Below are 22,690 nucleotides of genomic sequence, written 5' to 3'. Positions count from 1 at the left end.
GGATGGCATCTTGAGGACAGCTATGTTGGAAACTGACCTTCTTCTGTTATTAGTATAGCTTCTGCTGATCATGTCATCTCTTAGACTAGGCCTTCCTCCTTATCAATAGAAGATTGATAAGTCCCCACCTTGAGAGCTGCTTCCCCCAGATAGCATTCACTGTGGGCCGCGTAGCTCCAGTGTGTCCCAAGATCTCCCCTTCCTAGAACTCCCTTGGGCTGGTTCCATGTTCAAACTGGTAACTTCAAATAGTAGCCACAGGTGAACGTTGGAAGGTGAGGCTCACACAGCAGGCGGCAGGGGCAGCTGAGATGCACTCAGAAAAATCAACTAGTCACGTGTGATTTTATTATCCAGAAAGATGAAATGGTAGCTCTGTGGAAGTGTGCCTGTGGGTCTTTTGGTTTTGAATTTGGTTTTTATGACTCTGGGGATTGAATTTAGGGCCCTCACTTTGAGCTATATCTCCATCCTTTAAAAAAAAAAATTGAGGCAGGATTTCACTAAATTGACCAAGCTTGCCTTAAACTTGAAATCCTCCTGACTCAGTCTCTCAGAGTGCTGGGATTATGGAAGTGAGTTTTTAGGAAAAAATACCACCTTCACCCCTAGACACAATGGGTAGCGTTTTGAATCTGTTTTCTTTTTTCTTCTCTGTGGTCTTTGTGTGTTGATTAGTTCATCTGATTGGTCATTTTGCCTTGTGGCATGATCCTATGTGCCTCGCATCCAGGGCCTTTCTGGTCTGCAAGGTGGAGAGCACGACATCCTCGCCCTCCATGGGGCTCATGTGTGGGTGAACAAGGCAGGGCCGGCTGTGGACAGCCCTTGGCCTGACATGAAGTACACTATCATGCTTAAGTAAATGCTCCCGTTACTATTGATGTTCTTGCCACCATAAAGGAGGGCTCGAGGACCCCACACCTGCCTGTCCCCGTCCTCCCAGGCAGTGCTGTCCCATGAACCCTAAGTAGCGATGGGAATGTTCTAGCCCTGAGGTCAGCAGACATCTATAAACGTCCACTCAGTATTTCAGGGTTTGCGGTGCACGTATGATTCACACTGCTGCTGCTGTTGCTGCAGATCCTCCTCGTCCTCTTTTCCTCCCTGTCTCCCCTGACACAATGTACAGTCATCCCTCACTCTCTGGGGGGATGGGCCCCAGCACCCTCCTCTGGCTGATTCCTTCGAGACCCGCGGGTGCTCAAGTCCTTTCCATGAAATAACACAGTATTCTTATATCTTCTTCTATTCTTTAAGTCCTCTCTGGAATTTTTTTCTAATGCTGGATACAATGTAAACACCATGCAAATAGTTGTTACACTGTATTGTTTAGGGAATCCACACAAAAAGAGTTTGTGCATGTTCGGTACTGGTGCGGTGCTTTTTCTGCTGGAGGCCGGGTGAGTGTGCCTGTGCGGAAGCCAGAGATACCGAGTGCTGGCTGTACTGCCCATCCTGAGCCCAGGGCTGGACGGGAACAAACCCTGGCCTGGCTGTGGTTTGAGAGCCATGGTTTGCAGCCTCCTCTTCTGGATCCAGGCCCCCAGGAAAGTAGGCCCTGGCCACATGTGGCTTCTGGATGCTCACAGTGTGGCCAGTGGGAAGCAGAAGCCATATTTGAAATTGTGTCTAATGTGGCTAAACTTGAATTTCAGCCACCTCACCTTTCTAGCGGCTGTGTAGCGGACACACGGCGCCAAGTGTCCAGAAGCCCCCAACAGCCCTGCCCCGTGGGTCTGAAAGGTACTGTGTTTCCAGAGGGGAAACTGGGCACGGGCCTGGGCGCTGCCGGCTGGCAGGCTGGACTGCAGCCAGCCAGCCTCTGGCACCACTTCGTGTGCTGTGGCCCCATTTGCTGTCTTTGTTCCCAGAGGGCGGGCCTGGAATCGCAGTTTTCTAGGAGAGCCCAGCCTGAAAATTCTGCTGTGTGGGGGCAGGCGGGGGGCTGGCTGCTGAGGTTGTACCTGGGGCCCCTTCTGCAGCTGGGCCTCAACATACACATTGGGCTGGGGTGTCAGGAAAAGAAGCAGTTACAGAGGCCAGGCATAATGAAATATAGGAAGGAGGGAGGACAGAGGAATGCAGTATATAACCCGTTTATTTTTGTCATGGTGCAAATAACAATCATTGCTGATAGTTTTAAGTGCTTCTTGTTTCCTTGCTTGAGCCTGCCAATAGCCCCTTTTACAGACTAGGTAAACTGAGGCTCCGAGAAGTCACAATGTGTATAGTCAGAGAGGCTGGATGGGGGCAGGGAGCTAGAGCCTGGGGCTCAGTGATTCCCCTCCTAGGCCTCAGTTGTACCATCCGTTAATTGGGAAGGTAAAGGACTAAGTTGAACTTGAAGGTCCCCACACACTACATGGTAAGAACATACCATTGAGCTCTATGTGCCCCCCACTCTCAGCCCCCAGGGTCCCTATATTTACCATTGCCCAGGCTGGCTATGTGCCAGGCATCATCTTCACAGCCTCATTCCTGAAGCACAGTGGTTAAGAGCTGAGCATGGGAGTCTCGCAGATCCAGATGGGGAAACGTTCTATTGGTTCTTTGAGTACATTGCTGTCCCCCTTGGTGTTGGGTTTTCTCATCTATAAATCAGTATTTTCCTCTTTTGAGACATGCATGACACCAGGCACTGTACTCTGGTCATTTGGGCAGTGCCAAGGCATTGTTCAGCCCCAGCAGGACAGCACTGTGTTCATCAGAGGCCAGGAGTTACACAGTGTACAGCCTCATTAAAGATACACAGCATCCTGGGCGGCCACAGGGGCATAGTATCTATTTGCTGATGCTCATTGTTACACTTACTTTTTCTTGAAGTCCAGCCCAGAAAGGAGAAGGGCAGAGGCCCGGCTGGCTGAGACTGGCTGAGACACAGGGGCCTGCTGATGCTGCACTGTCTGGAAGCAAGCCAGTGCATTCCTGTAGGAGCAGGGGGCAGCCCTCCCCAGGGCCCCTCTCCTCAGGGTCACTCTCAGGAGTCTACCAACCCCTCCGATGCCCTGCAAGGGGCCTAACCCCGTGCTCCATACTATGGCTAACGTAGCCTCTCCTTTGTATGTGCAGGGTGGAGCCGGCCTTGGCAGGAGGCCGTGGTGAACAGGCCCGTGGGCTGGAGCCAGGAGATGAGAGCGCCCGGGGGAGGTGAGTGCGCATGGAAGCTGCCCAACCCATCTTTCCTCCCAGTCCCTCGGCACAGGCCCTCCTGGCCCCCGACACAGGGTCAGCGCGTGTCTTGGCCGGGGCTCCCTCTTTGCTGCTGCTGAAAAGTCCTGTGCCAGCAGAAAGCAGTGCCAGCAGTGTGGGATGGAGAAGGGCCCGCGCTCCTTGTCTCTCAGAAGACGGGGAGAGTATACTCTGACCCAAGGCTGTGGGGACTTGTCTGGCATGACCAGAAGCCGTCCTGTGCCCACACCTGCCTGCTCACTGTCTGTGGCCAGAGGCTGTGATCTTCATGTCAGGCCCTGAGAAGAGGTTCTTGTCCCTCTTTATGGTGGGGACAGTGGAAGCTTAGAGATGTCATGTCCCTTGTCCCAGGCACCAGCTGACCAGTGGCAGAGGTGGGATGTGAACCCAGGCCAGGAGGAGAGCAAGTCCAAGGCCTCTGTACCGTCCTCCTGCCGGCTTCCCCGTGGCCTTTCCTGCCGTCACCCCAGCTTTCTTCTGCACTGGCTCGTAGGGAGCTATTTTCCTCTGGGCAGTGTGGCCCTGGCCATGGCCCACACAGGCCTGCAGTGCTGGCTGTGCACACTCAGACAGGCTGCTTCCTCTCCAAGCTCAGGTGGGGCATATGGCAAGTGCCTTCGCAGAGCGGGTGCTCTGTCAGTATGAGAACCCCAGCCCAGGACCATAGCTGAGCTTCAAGTGTGGAAGCCCGCGAAAGATCAGTGTTATGAGTGGGTAACGCTTTCCTTTTTCTGTCTATGCCTCGTACAGGCTTTTTTTTCTTTGGCATTTAGTATCTAAATCATCAGCCCAGAGGCTCATGAGTCAACACCCACACAGGTGTCCACACCATGCCTACCCTTTCTGGAAGGCATTTTCAGTTTGTGAATGATTCCCCTTCTTCATCGCCTCTCCCAAAGGGTGGCTGTTGGCAGTGGTCAAGGTGTGATTGACAGCTCCCTGGAGGTGTTGACAGTGATCCCAGTAACTGGCAGAACTTTCTCGGTCTAAATAGAGAATCCCTTCGAGCACTTAAAGAAGCCAAGGTTGCTTGGAGGGATTTCTGAGTGGCTTCACTACCATCCAGTCTGTCTTCCCCCTAAAAATAGCCTGCAGTTACCTTTCTGTGGCAGGCCTGGGATTGAGGGTGTCAGTGACCCCCAGCACTGTCATCAGCACTGAGCGGGCCTGCCTGCTGTCAGACACTCTGTTGACTTGCCAGCTTCTCCTTCCCCTCAAGCACAATGGGTCCTGCCACATTTTCAGCTGTAGGAGCTGTGGCTCAGGGTAGGGGGCATGACTCCCCAAGCCCACAGGCAGGAAGAACTTGCACTCTTGGCATTTTGACCGCAGCTGGGAATAGTGCCCCTCAGCTTTGATGTTTGTTTTCTACTCGCTGCAGCCCCAGGCAGCCCAGGCAGCTCCTACTGTGTGGGTGTGTTGACCCAGCTGCAGCCCTACTCTGTGGGTATGTTGACCCAGCTGCAGGCCAGCTTCCGAGGTAGTTTCCTTGCACCTCACATCCCAGCGACGGCTGCACACCGCCACCAGCCCCTCCTGTGTTCACTAGCCACCTGCAGCCTCCCGATGGTGCTGGGTTCTCTCTTCCTGGCCTTGGCAGGGGCTGCTCTCCCTACTGCTCTTCTCTGCCGCATACTTCCTCCCTGCCATCCGGAACTTGGCCTGATGGCCTCGTGCAGGCGGCCTGGGGAGCCTGTAGCCTTCCAGGCAGATCCACAGTGTGAGCACTCAGGAGCCTGTAGCCCAGCCCTAAGCACCACAGCCCAACACTGGCATTTGTTTAGTGTTGGACTAACCGAATGTGCAGTGAGAAGGTAGAAATCATAATACTCTTTCTGGTTTTGCCTAAATGCTGGATACCTTCCTCAGTATTTTCTTTCTTCCATTTTTGTTTTGTTTTATCAAAAAATAAAAATTTCATAACAGAATAGTAAGAGATAAAGTAGTTAATATATTATGCATTATTATCCTCAAAGAAGTTACTCAGGGTATAAGACATACAGAAACAGACAGAAACGAACTTTGTTGTTTTGAACCAGGGTCTTGCCATGCATTTCAGGCTGACCTTGAACTCACTATGTAGCCCAGGCTGGCCTTGAAGTCAGTGATTCTCCTGCCTCAGCCTCCTGAGTGCTAGGGTTACAGGGGTGCACCACCACACCCAGCAAACCTTTCTTTTTAGTGGACTGAGAAAAACTAGTAGCATACATGAAACACATTAGCATATATGCTAAAATATTCTTGAGGCATTTGTAACTGGATGCAACTGGAGAACATGACATTAAGAAAGTCAGACACACACGACGGAGTAGTGCCTGGTTTCCCTTATATGAGAAACCCAAAGTTTATATACAAATAAAGAACAACATAGAAGATAGGTAAGCAGGAAGTAGGGGACACTCACATCCCCAGATCGCCTGTCTTGCGGTTTCAGTGTGTGCTACAGGGAGGATTGTCAGTGTTGCAACAGGCCTTTGAGGTTGACGCTCCCTATTATCGATAAGAAGTGATGCCTGTTGCCCACATCCGGGGAGTGGCAGAGCTGGACCTGGAACCCAGGCCTACCTGGTCTTTGGTTCTGAAAGGAGGAGGGAAGGGCAGATGGGGAAGCTAAGGCACACAGACTCTGCAGGGGAGAAGCAGAGAATACCTGGAGGGGTCTGAGGTTTGCTGATATCTATCTGGCATCTAGATCTGCTCATGCTTCATTGGGCTGAGGTTGCAAGGTCAGGGTCTTGGGGTGAACTGGGGAGGGGAGCAGATCTGCCACTTAAGGAGTTTTGGAAAGAGAGCAGTGGGCCCCTGCTTTTCTAAGTCAGCTCCAGCCTAAGACACCATGGCAGTCTGGTCTTCGCAAATAACTCTCAGGAGGAATGAGAGCGTAGACTTGGGGTCCCTGTCCACATCCTGGTGATCCCCTCCTGTCATTTCCCATCGCAGCACAGCCCTGGATTCCTAGAAACCTCCTCCCAGCCTGAGCTTACTCTGTACCCTGCAGGCCGTCTCAGGGGCTGCTCTAGAATCAGCCCAGCTCTGACTCCTTCCCGAGGACCTGGCCCGTCTCCAGGCCTTTGCACTCTGTTCCTGTGCTGGCCTTCCCACACATCTTCACGTGGCCAGCTCCCCACCCCAGTCTGGACAGGTGGCAGGGCTGGCGGACGCTGGCTTGGCTCTGCCCCAGCTGGGCTCCTTTGAGCAACCTCTGCAGGCCTCCTTTTGCCCTCACTCCATAAGAGTGATTACATTCCTAGCCCTGACTGTGCCAGGCCCTGCTCCTTCACCCAGAGTGCATTTGGAAAGTGTCTACTGAGTTCTGAGTAGGAGCCGAGCACCATGCTGAAATCTGGGACACAGTGGTGGGCAAACCGCCTGCCTCAGCGGAGCAGATGCCCTGCTGCAGTCTCACATGCACATGTGGATAGTAAATGTTATGGTAATTTGCTGTCAAAATAACAGGTCTCCACTGGTGAGATGAAACGGTTCCAGCACGGGGAAGTGACGGAAACAGTGAGGCATCCCCAACCAAGGAAGGTACAAGATGTTTGAACCTCAACTGAACCTCAGCTGTCCACCTGGAGTCCCAGATGGTTGTGATAGCCTTCAGGGTGACAGCTGTTCCCATGGGCTAGGTCGGCACTGTGCACATGCAGTGCCTGTGAAACGTGTTTTTCCCTGGACCTAGCAGCTCATTGTCCCTGGCAGCTCATTGTCCTTGGCAGCTTGTCCTGCAGAACTGCTCCCTGGCTCCATGCCTCCCTGACTACGCGTGTCCTCCTCTCTCCCCAGATGCAAGCCCGGCAGGCCACAGGCTAATCTGTCGCTGAAGTGGCCCCCCAGGCTGGACCTGCCCCGGCCCGGCATGCGCCTCTCAGTGCGCAGGGTGCTGCTGGCAGCCGGCTGCGCGCTGGCCCTGGTGCTGGCCGTGCAGCTGGGGCAGGAGGTGCTGGAGTGTCGTGCGGTGCTGACGGGCCTGCGGAGCCCCCGGCGGGCCATGAGGCCAGAGAAGGAGGAGCTGGTGATGCTGGGCACAAACCACGTGGAGTACCGCTACGGCAAAGCCATGCCGCTCATCTTCGTGGGCGGCGTGCCTCGCAGTGGCACCACGCTGATGCGCGCCATGCTGGATGCACACCCAGAGGTGCGCTGCGGCGAGGAGACCCGCATCATCCCCCGCGTGCTGGCCATGCGCCAGGCCTGGTCCAAGTCTGGCAAGGAGAAGCTGCGGCTGGATGAGGCTGGCGTGACGGATGAGGTGATGGACGCCGCCATGCAGGCTTTCATCCTGGAGGTGATCGCCAAGCACGGCGAGCCCGCGCGCGTTCTGTGCAACAAGGACCCCTTCACGCTCAAGTCCTCAGTCTACCTGTCCCGCCTGTTCCCCAACTCCAAGTTCCTGCTGATGGTGCGGGATGGCCGGGCCTCCGTGCACTCCATGATCACGCGCAAGGTCACCATCGCCGGCTTTGACCTCAGCAGCTACCGCGACTGCCTCACCAAGTGGAACAAGGCCATCGAGGTGATGTACGCGCAGTGCATGGAGGTGGGCAGGGACAAGTGCCTGCCTGTGTACTACGAGCAGCTGGTGCTGCATCCCCGGCGCTCCCTGCAGGTCATCCTGGACTTCCTGGGCATCGCCTGGAGCGATGCCGTCCTGCACCACGAAGACCTCATTGGCAAGCCTGGTGGCGTCTCCCTGTCCAAGTGAGTGGGATCCCGGGCTGTGCCTGTGGGAGCCGTGGGGCAGCGTTGGGCAGGGCTCTGCCCGCAGCTGTCTGTACTTTCGTTGCTCACCCGTGACAGGGATGTACCCTGCGACTGCCTCATAGACCCCTGTGAGCATCAGGTCAATACACAGTGCCGTTACCACTATGTTCGGTGCTGTGAGTGCTGCTGTTGGTCTTAGTTGAATGTTGCTACTGTGTTTATTGGACTACAGGTCGACCCCACTATTATGATTATTAAGTGCTTGCTGCATAGCCTGGGTTATGCCCCCAACCGAGCCCCTAGCCTTTAACCTTCAGTTTGTGTTATTTTTGTTTCACATATTATTTTAATTTTTATTTTATTCGTGGTACTGGGGATTGGGCTCAGGGAGTGCTGAGCTACATAGCCAAGCCCTTTACATTTTATTCTGAGCCAGGGTCTCACTAAGTTGCCCAGGCTGGGCTCCAGCTTGCACGCCTCCTGCCTCAGTCTCTGGAGTAGCTGGGATGATAGACAGGTACCACCACGCCTGCCTCTGGTCTCATTTTGAAGATGAAGAAATTAAATTCCAGAGAGAAGTTACAGGCCCAGGGCCACACAGCTAACAAAATGTGGTGCTGGGATTTGCACACAGGTCCACTGGACTCAGAATGTGTGCTCCTCTGCTCCCACGTCCACGCAAGGTGTCCAGCGATTGGGGATGTGAAACACAAGAGGATGAGGTATAGCATAGTCCACAGCTGTCCCTTGCCCTTCCTGCCTTCTGCCCTCTGTTCTGCACTCTTTACCCTCCTCCATCTCCTCCTCCTCCTCCTCCTCCTCCTCCTCAGAGACGCCATATCCTTCTTCTGAGCCCTACGGTGACTCAGGCACAGAGTATGCAGTCTCCACGTTCCCATCCTGATCATACTTAGGCATCCCTCAGCATGAGCAGAAGGGCGACTTCCTGGAGATGGGAGACAGTCCTTTCTATGTGCCTGGTCCTTTTGACAGCTCTGGAGCCTTGAGTAGAGCCAGAACTCTCAGCTGCTTGGCCTTGACCTTGGAGTGGCCACAGTGTGATCACAACAGAAAACTGAAGGAATACATCATCACTGAAGAAAAGTGATCCCACCACTCATATTTTCTTATAGCACCTGCTGATCCTTTTCTGGGCAGAGTAATAAGACTGCCGCCCTGTTGAACACTTCCGCTGTGGCCATTTTTCACTTTGTGTGTGGGACCACTTTCCTGGGACATGTGGAATTCTGCTCTGACATCGTTTGGAATGGCTGTGTAGTATTCTGCTCCACAGGTTTCTGCGTTCTACTGAATATCCCCTCATTGGATATTTTGTTTATTTTTAGTTGTATTGATCCGTATCAAACATTATTCCTGTTGGTGTGCTGGAATGCATCCCTGTTAGCCCTAAATGGTAAAGTTCTGCAGAGGTAAAGGTGGCAGAAGTCACGCTCATCTCTTAAGATGTTTGACACATTAGATAGGTTTGATGTTTATATCTGGGGCCACAGACACCAAATGCATGCTCTTCCCACCTGTCCACACCCTTTCACCTTCACTCCTTCTCACTCCCTGTCTTCCTTTTGCTACATCTTTAGGCTTCTGTTCTTCCCCAAATGATCTCCTAGGTGAAGTAGAAGCTCCCAGAGATGTGGCCTGGCTCTGCAGTTTCCCCGCCTCTCACCCTGTGCGGCTCCTGGTCTGTAACTGGTGAAGTCCTTGTGGTTCTGATGGCTCTGTAGGCCTGGCACTGGGAGAGTCACAGGGCACACAGGAGATGGCAGCTGTGCTATTCCAACCATATGAGAGTGAAGCCACCCGATGCCCGTGCCCGGGTAGAAAGAAGCAAGCTATGGCACCTTCCTGTGGGGAAGCAGGATACCACTGAAGGAAGGAGGGTGTGGAGGGAAAGAGTTGGAGACCAAGATGTACAGCATTTAACTTCTATTTTAAAAACAGCAGACATGGCCAGGCAAGGTGGCACATGCCTGCAATTCCAACACTCCGGGAGACAGGTGAGAAGGTCCAAGTTCAAGCCCAGCTTAATGACTTAGTGACCCTGTGTAACAATTTTTAAAAATAAATAAATAACTGAGGGCTGTGCCCTAGCTCAGTGTGAAGGTCCTGAGTTCATTTTTCAGTGCCACAAAATGAACAAAAATGAGAGCAGCAAATAAAGCCATAGTTTCTTTCTTTTTTTTTTTTTTTTTCCTCTGCATGAGTCAAAGAGTAGCCCTTCCTGAGATTCCTGAACTCTGCTCAGCACTGTCTTTGTACTAAGCTAGTCATTTTGTTGAGTGGCCCAGTGGGGTAAGTACTGCTATTATCCCCATTTCCATTGGAGGAAGCCGTGGCTCAGAGATGAGGTCACTCTGTCAAGGCCACATGAGCCAGTGTTGCCACAGCTGGCTTTTGAGCCCAAGAGCCTGGCTCCTTGGCTGGGCCTGAGCCACTCCTGTAGGGAACTCTGAAAGGTGTCCGGCAGCTGTGAAGACCATGCGCCTGAAGGAGGTGGCCGTGCCAGGGACTTCTAGCCTCACCAGTACTACATGTTTTGTTTTGGTTCTTGTCCTAAGGATTGAGCCCAGGGTCTTTGCATAGAGGTACATCCCTAGCCCTTTTATTAATTTATTCTTATTTTAATTGAAATGAGGTCTTGCAAAGTTGCTCAGGCCGGGCTCCAACCTGTGACCCACCTGACGCACCCTCCCAGAGCGCGGGCATTACAGGCATAGGTTGCCATATCTGGCTTGCATTTAATCTGTTTTTCTAAAGGACAAAATGTTTCTGTTAGTCGTAGACATAGAAAGTTGTTTTAAAAGAGTCGGCACACCAAGGAAGCGAAGCAGCCCCTCTGCACCGCCCGCCAGCACACTCCTCCTGCTCTCCGTGTACTCTCTCCCTATCGCATACAGGAGGAAGTAGGCCAGCCAGAGCACCTCGCCGCATGCCCGTCTGGGTGGCACATCTGGTCAGGTGCAGGTCCTCTCACCTTCCTCGCTGCCCCTGCCCTCATCAGACTGTTCCTCTTTCCGCAGGATCGAGCGGTCCACAGACCAGGTCATCAAGCCTGTGAACCTTGAAGCGCTCTCCAAGTGGACCGGCCACATCCCTGGGGATGTGGTGAGGGACATGGCCCAGATCGCCCCCATGCTGGCTCGGCTGGGCTATGACCCGTATGCAAACCCCCCCAACTATGGCAACCCCGACCCCTTCGTCATCAACAACACGCGCCGGGTGAGTGCACACGTGCAGCCGCATTCTCGGGCTTCCGCAGGACTGTGAGTTCTGGGTCCTGAGCAAACCTTTAGTCCCCAGGCTCCTGAGCACCTGGTGGCCGCGTGAACTGTGTGCCTGCTGGGGTTCCTGTCGTGGCTCGGGTCATGAGGAAGCTCATGGCACCTGGTAGCCTGTACTTCACGTATGGTACCATGTCAGAGCCGAACACCTTCGTGCACTAATTTCATCATACTTCCTTTGTTTACCTATTCTCTCCTGTTTTTCTGGCTCTTTGTTGTTTTCTTTCAGTTCTGTTTGATAGTGGGCATAAGTATATAAACTGCGGGTCCTTTTTTGGTCCATAAGATTTAATGTCAGTGTCACAAACAGACATGAGTTCAGAGCTAGCTAAATTATTTTTTTCAAAATTTGTTTTTGAGATGGGGATCTCATTGTGCTCCTGCCCGGGCTGGGCTTGAGCTCTTGAGCTCAAACAGTGTTCCTGTCTCAGCCTCCAGATAGCTGGGATTGCAGCACGTGTCCATAGTGCTAGCTGTTCTGCATGGTACCAGCTAAGTTGCGTTTTTAAGTTTTCCTTAGGATAGCTAAGGGAAAGGTCTTTTTCACTTTTTCTTTTATTTGCTTTTTGAGACAGGGTCTCGCTGTGTAGCCCAAGCTGTAGCCTCCTGCCTCAGCTTCCCAAGTGCTGCCTGCAGGGGAGGTGTTTAGAGAGGTTACTAGCCTAAGAAAAGGAAAAGTTGACAAGGCTACAGCCTTATTTCCATGTTGCTGGCCCAGGGGAACATGGAAATGTTACTTTTGGATGCTGCATTCTGACTTCCTCCCAAGCTCTAAGAGAGTCACCGTACAGTCACTTTCAGCTTGAGGACATTGCACTGAGTGACAGGGCACACTTGGGATGGTGTCCCCGTCAGACCATAATGGCCGTGCTGCAGTAGGCCCTGCCAGTTAGGCCTGTGTTGGGGGCAGCGCTGGTGTTGCACGCAGGTAGAGCAGACACGGCTGCTGCACAGGTGTGCAGCGGGCCGTTCCATCTTGAGTGTGTGGTTGCCTCCTTTCCCAGCAGCTGTCCCCTAGGTGAGCCTGGAAGCTGGCCTGAGGAAGAGCCTCCCCTTGACTGTAAGTCATTGAGCCCCAGAGTCTTAATTTTGGGCTCGGCTCAGCATTCCTAAACATGTGCTGCTATTAAAAAGTAAATAGCGATTGTACTAAATCACAGAAGAAAGTCCTCTTTCCCTCAGTTCCCCTTCACATTGTTTTTCTAGAGAGCACCTCTATTTGGCAAGAAGTGCCTTTTAAGGTTGTCTTTTCTAGTGCTGCAAGAAAGAGAAATAAATGCGGCATCCTTTTCCCAAGTAATGATGATAGACTGGATGGAAGGAAGGTCTGGGGACCACCTTGAAGCCCAGCCCCCCTGTGTTTGCCAGCAGTGCTGGCTGAGGCCAGCAGCAGCTCCTCGGGCCTCCTTTAAAAGGTGGGGGCCCCTGATGGGCCCCAGAGGGGGTCAGAAGTTCTTAGATTAAGATTGGGCTTGGTGTATTTTGTGAAACATAAGTAATTCTAATGAACACTGGTTAAGATCAACTCTTGGAGGTTTGTTTCAAATAGAAGATGTTCCTAGTTTTCTTCCAAGGAGGTTCCCCCCCCCCCCCCCGCCCCATGGATTCTGTAAGCCTGGGCAGGTGCCACACACCCTGCTTGATGCAATGGCTGGTCAGAAAATACCGTGGATGCTTAAATAAAAACATACTACAGTGAAGCACACACACGCCATTGATTTCCCTTGGAATACTCCCACTCTCTTTGAATGCTCAGCCCTTTGTTGTCACTACTTTCTGAGGCAGTTCTGGAAGTCCTCTTTCCTGAGTGTCTTTAGGAGATGAGATCAAAACATGGTGAATGCTACTGTCCAATGGAAAGTCAGCTCCTAAAAGCAGTGCAGTGTGTGCTAGCCCACCCGGTCTGCCGCGCCTGGCACTGGCTGATTCTGGCACCTCCCCCAATCCAAAGGACCCTGAAAAGTACATGTTTTTAATCAGTACAGCCATGATGGTACAGCTGAAGATACGCATGAAAGAGGACTTCAGATTTGCTTCAGAAAGAGAATGGATGGATAGTTGTGTTGGAAGTGAGGGGAAGTGTTTTGAGGGGAAGTCATAGCATGTCTTTTCTATAATAATTTTTAAAATTTAAACATTCACTGTATTTTGTGATCATACCTCCTATTTCTAGTTGTTTTGCTGTTACTCAGAGTAACCTTAGAACTAGCGCATGTTTGCAGACATAAAGCAGATATTGTGGTCCCAAAACAGGCCCTGGGTTGCAGCAGACACAGTGACAAAAGCTGTTATGCTGCGAAGCTTGCCTGTACCTCCCTAGCCGTCCTGTAGCCACCAGTCACCTACAGCAATCAGTGCCACTGTGTGAGACCAGTCCCGCTTGAGAGCTGCTATCTGTGCAAAATACACACTGGGCTTTTGAACTCTTAGGACGAAAGAAGAAAAAAGGTTGTAATGTTTTCTCTTTAGTCGCTTTTATGCAGGATACAGGTTGAAATGGTCAGCGTTTCTGTATTAGATTAACAAAAGATTTTATCAGCATTCATTTTACCTGTTTCTTTTTTCTTTTTTTTTTTTTTACTGTGGCTACTAGAAAATTTAAAGTTACGAAGTTAGTTCATATTATATTTCTATTGGACAACATCAGGCAATATGGTACCTTCCATGCCAAGACATAGTGGGAAAGCCTAGAATGTTCTCATTCAAACTTCAGAGCCTTTTCCCACATTTTTTTCCACTACCTGGTGTGCTTTTCCTTCTGAGCTTAGCCTAGTCAGTTTCGAGTATCATTCAAGTCTTAGCTCTAAGCCTACCTGTCCCAAGAGGCCCTTGCTGACCACCCACTCAAAAGAAACCCCTGGTCATGCTTGATCACACCTCTTTATGTTCTTCAGGACACTTCCCTGGCTCCATATGTCCTTGTTCGTTTCTTTGTGTCACTTGTATGTCATCTGCCACAGCCTCTAAAATGGGAGCTCAACAATAAGAATTTCAGTTGTCTGGTTACTATTGGTACGCCTAATGCTTGGAATAAGAGGGGTTCATTAAATGTTGGGTGGATAAATGCGTGGCTCGCTGGCTGGCTGGGTGGGTGGGTAGATGGGTGGGTGGGTGCATGCATGGGGAGGAGAGTATATTGATGAGTGGGTGGTTAGGTGAATGAATGAGTGGATGAGTGGATGGAGAAGGATTGAGGATGAATGGATGGATGGATGGATGGATGGATGGATGGATGGATGAAAAATAGGTGGAGGGATGAAAGGAAGGAATGGGGAAATAAAGTAGATGGATGGATGTGTCAGGATGGACTAAAATGTATTTTTCAGTCACTTCCACCAGAATGAGATTTCTTTCCTGTTTCCTAGGTCTTGAAAGGGGACTATAAGACACCAGCCAATCTGAAAGGATATTTTCAGGTTAGAAATCCTGAGGGGAACTCTGAATTCTGTTCTTCCTGGCTGTGTCACTAGCTTGATGTATGCCCTTGAACAGTTCATTTCTCCTTGCTGACAGTTTCTTCATCATAAAGTTTAGTGGGGTTGGAGGTCAAGCCAGAGGGTCTCTAAGCACTTTTCCAGCCAGGGCCCAGTCTCAGCAGCCTTCTGCCATAACCATCCTTCACTTCATCTCTTGGCTTGAATGCAATTGAGGGGCTTAGTGGGGACACTCTGAAGCTTTCAGTCTCTAAACTGAAGTTCAGTCTTTTTAAGACAGCTGTTCTCGAGTGCAAGCAAATGCAGCAGTTTCGTCCACGTCTCTAGAAAAGGGAGACACGAGGGTAATGCGGTGTGCATGAATTTGGATGGAGACATGAGCACCCTTCTCCATGCCCGAGGGCATCCATATGGTCGGGCCTCCCACAGATCTCAGGTTGTCTATGTCACCACGTCACTGTCATTTCACCATCCACAAAGGGGTGGGCCTTAGTGACACAGCACATTGCTCCTTTTACCCACACTAGAGCTGTCCTGTTAGTGCTAAGTGCCCCCCGGTTATTTACTCCTTTTCTATTTGATAATTATTAAACTTAGTTTCCCCAGCTATGGTTTGGCATTATACTATGCAGCTTAATGATACAACACAGTTAAAAATCTCTTTACAGGGCTGAGGAGATAGCTTGGTAGTCCAAGTCCCTGCCTGGCAAGCTCAAGGACCCGGCTTCAGTCCCCGGTACCACATGCTGTGCTGCCCCCAGAACCCCGGGCTCTCCACCTTGACCCCCAAAACCAGGTGTGGTGGCACAGTCCTGTGATCCCAACACTGGGGAGGCTGAGACAGAAGGATCACTACAAGTCCAAGCTGTGTAGCAAGACCCTGTACCAAATACATAAATTAAAAGATTAAAAAAAAAATTTTAAAAAGCTCTTTACAAGTTAATGTGATAGCCTTGTCTCTAGATATTTTAATTGACTTATATTTGTTTAAAAGTACACATGAAATGTGTTTGACACTCCAAACTTTCTATAATATCAGTGCCACAAAATAATGTATACAGACTTGAAAGACATCTAGTTAGGAGATAAATCCTTTTCTCCCCATTACCAGCTTTATGATGTGGCATGTGTGCACTGCCTCAGAAAGCCTAGGAAGTCCTGCCTTTTGAGCCACAGTGCACCTCTGAAACTGTTAACAGATTACAAGAAGTACAAATGTATCACAGTATAGAATCAGAGTTTGGGCTGAAAATGTTAGATGTGTAAATATTTGGGTGCAGAAATGTGAAACAAAGGTTTGGGTCACACATAGAACAAAGGCACCCCAATGAGTCGCTAAGAGCACCTTTCTTCAGAACCACCAGGCTTCTAATTTATTGGTTAAAAATATCCCCTTTTGAATGGAGACATGGTGCTGAAAATTTGTTGTTTTAGTTTGTGCATCTATTTTATTGGCAATATAAAGAGTGGCCCACTCTCGGGCAGCCCCCCCCCTTTTAATTAGCAAGCTAATGAGTTCTGAGAGCCTGGGATTTGGGGTAGAGACACCGCTTTGAGCATTTTGCGCTTGCTTCAGAATCAGCCCGTGATCCCTTTGTGAGAATCAGGGATCCCATTTTGCTCCCCTAAGATCCATCTTTGCTACTTTAGTGAGCCCTAAAAACAGTTACTGTGACCTAAAAGATGAAGATTTACTGTAACCCAAAAGAGCAAAACATGGAGGTGGGGGATGAAGCATTACCTGCAGTCTGAAATTCTTGCTGTTGTTGCACGTTGCCTCTCTCTGTCTATCTGTGTCTGCCTTTGTGTGAGGAGGTGGGGGTGTGTGGTACTGGGGAGGGATCAGTCCTTGTACCGCTAGGCAAGTGTTCTACCACTGAGCTGTATGTAGTCCCACCCCTTCTCAATTTTTTTTATTTTGAGGTAGGGCCTTGTCAGTTGCCCAGCTGGCTTCAGACCTATAGTCCTCATGTTCAGCTTCCCAAAAAAAACAGGCATACACTCAAACGAAATACGCATTTTTGTATTCATTGCAGTTCCCCTCTGTGAGCTGATGTGTCTTGCTGGCTCAACACCTTCCCATCTGCTGGGCTTTTTTGTGTAGATGGTCACATGCTGTTCTCTGTCATGCACCTGACACGTTTGGTTAAGTGCTTCCTTAAGGTCATTTCCAGTTTCCCATCTTTCTGAGTGATGTCTCGTGCTCACCCTCATGAGTTGGCCTCTTTGCTGGGAGCTCAGGGGCCCTATGGAATGTTCCCTATATTTGTATGAAGGGCTGTGGTTGGGTGTGACTTTTGAAGAAAAAAATTATTTGGTACATGGTCTCACTGTGTAGCTCGGACTCATAGTGATCCTCCTGTCTCAGCCTCAGCCTCCCCAGTAGTGGGATTACAGGTGTGCACCACCATGCCCAGTTTCAGTGGCCGGCTCTGCACAGGGTTGGCATGGCATGTAGTGCCAGGGATCGAGCCCGGGTCCTTGCACCTGCCAGGCAGGTGCTTAGACCACTGAGCTATCTCCCTAGCCCCATATTACTGCAGCACTGGAGTGCACTAGACATGGAGCTGACGTAGGAGTAGCTTTGCTGCTGTGAGGAGTGACGTGAAGGGATAGCCATGCTTTTGCCATCACTCATGCTTCACTCAGTACAGCCGCCCTGGAGATGGCCACGCAGCCCTCTCTGCCCTCACCTTCTCTACCATCCTTCCTGAGCACGTGACATCATTCAGGACATGAATGACAACTGAAGACCCATGTTAGAGGAGCCCTCTGTCCATGGTGGCACGTGTGGTCCCTGGGACCTATATAGCAGTTCCAAGGGGTTATCATGAAACCCAGGGGTCAGAAAAATGGCGACCAAGCAAGACAAAGCAGCTTACATATTAGAAATGGAACACATGCAAAAAGCCGCCTCCCTCTCCTACTCATTGCTGTCCCTTCCCTGGGAAGCTTTTCAGTCCAGATTTTGCATGGCTCGCTGTCTTAGTCACTTCCTGTTGTTAGACACAATGCCCAAAGCCACAACTTAAAGGAAGAGAGGTTTATTTTTGTTCACAGTTTAGTTCATGGTCAGCTGGCTCCAAGGCATAAACGCCTGGTAGAAGGGCCTGTGCTGAGGACGGCTGCTTATGTCCGGCAGCCAGGAAGTGGCCAGAACAGAGGAACCATGGAGGGACATACGGACTTCCGGGTCACACACCCAGCAACTTCTCTCTTCCAGACCCCTGTATCCTTATGGCACATTCAGCGATGTATTCATCAGCACAGCACCCCACGATCCAGTCACCTTCCAAAAGCCCAGTCTCTGAACACACGAGACTCTGAGGGGACAGTCTGCAGCTAAGCCATAACACTGACCTGGCTACGGGGTCCGATCTTGGCTCACGGGGCTTTTCCAACACCAACAGTCAGTTCTGTGATGATGTAGACACCAACCTGGGATTGCAGAGTTCAACTCAGTCCTGACAGTAGTTCCCTTAATGTCAAGTCCTACAGAACAGAAGTTCAGTTGTTGTTTTACCTCAAGTGCCAGCTGCAGTGTGGTTCCCACATACCCTCCTCTGGTACAGTGTTTCTCAAGAACAACTCGTAGAACTCAGGAAAACACTGTGCTTACAAACACTTGTTAGTGTATCATAATGGGTACAACTACGGACAGCTAGGTGGTAGAGGTGCACAGCGAGGTGGGAAGCCATTGAGCCCCCCACCCTGCAGCATGTCCACATGCTCACCAGTCAGGAAGCCCTCTAGCCTGGCGCTTCAGGGTTATTGTGCTGATTCCCTGACCCACACGTGAGTCATGAAATTACTGGCTGCTGGCAGTAAACTCATTCTCCAGCCCCTGTGCCCTCCCAGGAACTCAGGATGAAGCTGAAAGTTCAAGCTCCCTCATCCTGATGACTACCCTCCTCCTGAAGCGGTGCCTGGTCACCTCCTTAACATGCAAAGATACTCTCATCACCCAGATCCCAAAGACTTTAGGGGTTGTGTGCCAAGATCCAGGGCCAGGGACCAAATATTTAGTACACTACACTGTGCATGTCGTTTTGTAGAGTCCTGTCCTGATCATTCTGAGCTCCTTGTCTCATCCAGAGTAGACGTTGCCCGGCAACAGGTTTTGTTTTTTTTGTTTTTTTTTTTGTTTTTTTTTTTTTGGCAGAACTGGGGATTGAACTCAGGCCCTTGCGCTTGCCAGGGAAGCGCTTATTCTACTAAGCTATCTCCCTGGCCTCCAGCAACAGAGTTTTACAGACTCTGTCCTCAGCTAGAAAGTAAGCTCCAGGGGAACAGGGTAAGGGCGCTATGTTCACCATAAGCCCCTGGTACCCAGCCCATGTGCAGGCAGCATTTGCTGTGTGGGGTGTGACTCAGCACTGAGGGCTGCGCCCTGTGTCCCCTGCCTGGCCATGACCCTTCCTCTGCCTCTTGTCTTTCCCCAGGTGAACCAGAACAGCACCTCCTCCCACATAGGAAGCTCATGATTTCCAGGTAGGTCCTCGTGCCTCACTGGGGCCTCTTGCTACTTCCGAGCCTCTTGCTACTTGCCACATTTCCGAATGCCTCTCTGGGGAGAAGTGTCCACCAAGGTGGGCTGACCCAGCCCCGTTAGAGGTTTCCATGGTGACAAGCTGGCAACTATTTATAGAACAGAGGCTTCCTCTCCTAGCTCTGGATCAGGGATGGGGGCAGCAATTGATGCTGAGTCAACAACAGGAAGGTTTGTCCAGAGGGGGAGAGGGCCAGAAGGCCCACTGGAGGGGACTCTGAGAGCGTTTCTGCAGGGAATGCTATCTGCCAATCCAGCTTCTATAATGAGCATCAGGTCTGGCCCAGAGCAATTAATGTTCCAATAATAGTCACAGGCAGTTCTATTCTAAGAATAATACCCAAGGCAGCAGGCCAGGTATTCCTCTGTGCTCCTCACTTAACTCTCACTTAACACAGTCCTGCGATTCTACAGAGGAGTGCACCAAAGCACAGAGTGGGTCTTTGACATCTCTGAGACCACACAGCCATGCGAGGGCACAGTTACTCTAGAAGTCACCGCCCCCAGAGTTCGCTTTCTACATATGCATTACTATACTCTTGGGCCTGCTTAGTTATAAGCCAGATTTATCCCTTGGTTTACTGTTTAAGTAAAATGCCACCTACATGGTGAAGATGTAAACCCCTGGCACAGAGGCGCCCTGGCGTAAATGCTGATTATTCTCTTCCCTCCAAAACTTCATGGTATCAACCCCATAACCACTGCCACTGGCTTCTTATAAGGAGCTAAAGTTGATCTTTGAAGGTCAGATGGATGCAGGTTGAGAAGGGGGTAAGAACCCCAGAGATATTTTTAAAGTTGGCCATCTGGTATGCAGATAGAAAACCTTGCATGCTTATGGGAATGAAGGAAGACTGTTCCAGAAGCGCACACAGATCGGAAGGCTCTATTTCAGAGCGCTTAATCCAGGCCTAATGCTGTCTCTCCTCTTTCAGGTCTCTGCAAATAGCTTTCTTGCCAAGGGGAGAAGAAGCCACATTCCAGTGGAAATCAGGCCTTTTAATCCAAGCATATTGCTTGCTCTTAATTGCCAAAACAGGGCTGCGAATGAGGAATGTATTTGCATATGTGTGCAAAAGCTGAATTCATTGAAAATGAACCGTGTAGCTCTCTTTGGACATTCCCAGCTAGAGAGCGAAGAGTGTGGAAAGTAGTCCCGTTTTTGAAACTCCGGTATTTCGTATTTTTCCCCTCAAGAACTTTTCTACAGAAGTGGATTCACCATCCTCCTTCATTTGCAGGGCTGCCTTGGTGGCTTTGTTCGCTGAGACAAGGCCCATAACCTGTGCCTCGCCTGTTGACCCTTACTTTGAATTCAAAGAATCTATTTAAAAATCTTAATATATGAGACTTTCTTTGATTTCTCTTCAATTCTACTCAATTTAACAGAGATAAAGAGATTATTTGAATAAAGTGAACAGAGGCTCACTTGTGTATGCTTTTCTTTCCTGAGTTGGGTTTTTGTTTTATATTGAAATTTTTTTACGGGGATTGGTGCCAAGCAGAAGGTAAGGAGCAGGTTTTTGCAGAGACAGCTGAACTCCCATGCCTGGGGCCCCCAAAGCCACTGTCTGGGTTGCTGATTTGCTAGGACCCAGAACTCAAGGGTGTCACTGGATCCTGGGGGTCCTTGCTCCAGGGACAATGGAATTTAGAGCTGAAGCAGCAGCATGCAGCTACAGGCAAAGCTTTCAATGGAAAGGAGGAGAAAATGGAAAAGGACGTCAGCTGGAGGAGCTGCAAGAAGGAAGCACACCTCCAACAAGATCAGGCTGGCCCATTAACAAAGGAGAGAAACCGCTTTCATGGGGCACTGAGGTGGCCGAGGGTCTGATGGAGCACTATCGCCATTCCAGCATTGCAGAAGCCCCAGATGGCCTGATGGGGCATCTAGTTTCAAAAGGCAATTGCCCCTGCTTAAAGGGAGGAGAGGCTCAGTGTTCAGAGGCTCTGCTGGAATCCCGGGTGCCTGCAATTTTAGGGAAAATGGCTAGAAGCTGCTAGGTACCCATTCCAAGGGATGAAACCTCTAGTTGAATGTTGATAAGCCTTGTATCTGGGTGATCTCAATCTCGAAGGAGAATGAGACAGTTCATGTAAATTTCAGGTTAAAAAACCTTGCATTATCTGTTTATCCAGATATTCCTTAAGTGAGTAACATGGGGCAGGAATTGGACTCAAAGTTTTAAGGATAAAAGATAAATAAAGGCAGTGACGTCAAGCTTTAGCTGTTCTTAGTTACCGCATGAGGCACTTGAAATGTTACTGGATTCTCTCTTTTCAAAAGCATCTCTGTTACTGGGATAAAATACCTGACACCTCCACCCAAAAGAGTTGAGGTTTCTTTTGGCTCATGGTGAAAGGGTCTGAGAGAGGAGAGCCCCTCAAGTCATGGTGGCCAGGAAGCAGAGGGAGAAGGGAGAAGCCAGGGAGAGGCTCCAGTCACACACACACACACACACACACACACACACACACACACACACCCGTGGTTCCTCTTCTAAACACATTCAACTGTGAACCTGCCAATCCGCTGATGAGTTAAGTGCCCAGTGATCCAAGTGCCTTCCAAAAGTCCAGTGTTTGAACACGTGAGGCTTTGGGGCACTTTAGTAGATCTGAATGAGAGGAAGGGGCCAGTGAGGTAGCTCAGTGGTCTAAAACGTCTGCTTAGGCAAGTTTAGGCAGGTGCAAGCTACCAGATCGATCCCCAGCACCACATGCTGAGCCAGCCCCGCCCTGAGGTGGACTGAGCCTATCACCACTCCCCCCCCCCAAAAAAAAAATAAGCTCTTAATTCCCAGACAGCCTTGGAGGTTTAACACAAATCATGCTTTTAATGAATAATAGGTTATGGGGGCTGAGGAGGTAGCTCATTAGAATAAGCGCTTGCCTCGCAAGGGCCTGAGTTCAATCCTCAGTTCCACCAAAAAAAAAAAAAAAAAGAATAATAGCTTAAAGATCTGAGAGTTTGTTGATCCTCTGTCCTGCAATGATCCCAAGAGTTTTGTTTTTTTCATCTAGTTTAAGGCCCTGGATGGCTATGGTTTCTTGCTTTTATTATGCATCTGTTTTGGTTTTGTTTTGTAGTAATGGAAATTGAACCCAGGGTATTCAGCCACACCCTCAGCCCTTTATTTTGAGACAAGGTTTCATTAAGTCACTAAATTGCTCACTCTGGGCTTGAATTTACAATCCTGCCTCAGCCTCCCAGAATGCTGGGACTACAGGCTTCAGTCACCATTCCCAGGTGATGCACCTGGTTTTTGAGGTCAGCAACCTCAAAAAGTGTTTGGGGGGGTGGTATGGAAAGGCACATTGTTATTCATTGGAAACAGGCCCTGTGTTAAGGATGAGGCATGCGCCTGGCCTTTGTCCTCATGGATGTCTCCAAACTATCTCAAGAGCAGCTGTTAGGCTCATGGCTACAGCATATACAGTGAAGGAATACAAATCAAAATGGGCAAAAGAAGAAGGAACACAGAGCAGTGCAGAAGACCTGGCTGAAATTG

At 50.2% G+C, this 22,690-nt stretch overlaps 1 protein-coding gene across 3 annotated transcripts in view; it reads left to right on the top strand.

The window, feature by feature from the left end:
• The window catches only part of Tpst2 (tyrosylprotein sulfotransferase 2), a 51,598-nt gene extending 30,968 nt beyond the window's left edge, over positions 1 to 20,630 (top strand). Inside the window, exons 2-7 of one of the 3 annotated variants that reach the window (XM_004628024.2) lie at positions 3,073 to 3,150; positions 6,979 to 7,893; positions 10,935 to 11,133; positions 14,561 to 14,611; positions 19,072 to 19,120; positions 20,114 to 20,630. In XM_004628024.2, coding sequence (XP_004628081.1) covers positions 7,052 to 7,893; positions 10,935 to 11,133; positions 14,561 to 14,611; positions 19,072 to 19,113 — 1,134 coding nt within the window. In that variant the 5' untranslated portion in view covers positions 3,073 to 3,150; positions 6,979 to 7,051 and the 3' untranslated portion in view covers positions 19,114 to 19,120; positions 20,114 to 20,630. The remainder of the gene's footprint in view (positions 1 to 3,072; positions 3,151 to 6,978; positions 7,894 to 10,934; positions 11,134 to 14,560; positions 14,612 to 19,071; positions 19,121 to 20,113) is intronic. The other 2 variants (XM_023711711.1, XM_023711712.1) reach the window with 2 other exon arrangements.
• Positions 20,631 to 22,690: the final 2,060 nt, after the last annotated feature.

The sequence above is a fragment of the Octodon degus genome, unplaced genomic scaffold, assembly GCF_000260255.1.
Source record: "Octodon degus isolate 3935 unplaced genomic scaffold, OctDeg1.0 scaffold00021, whole genome shotgun sequence".
In the NCBI taxonomy this organism is placed as follows: Eukaryota; Metazoa; Chordata; class Mammalia; order Rodentia; family Octodontidae; genus Octodon; species Octodon degus.
The sequence above is the reverse complement of the archived record's forward strand: the minus strand, read 5'-3'. Positions and strand labels throughout refer to the sequence as shown.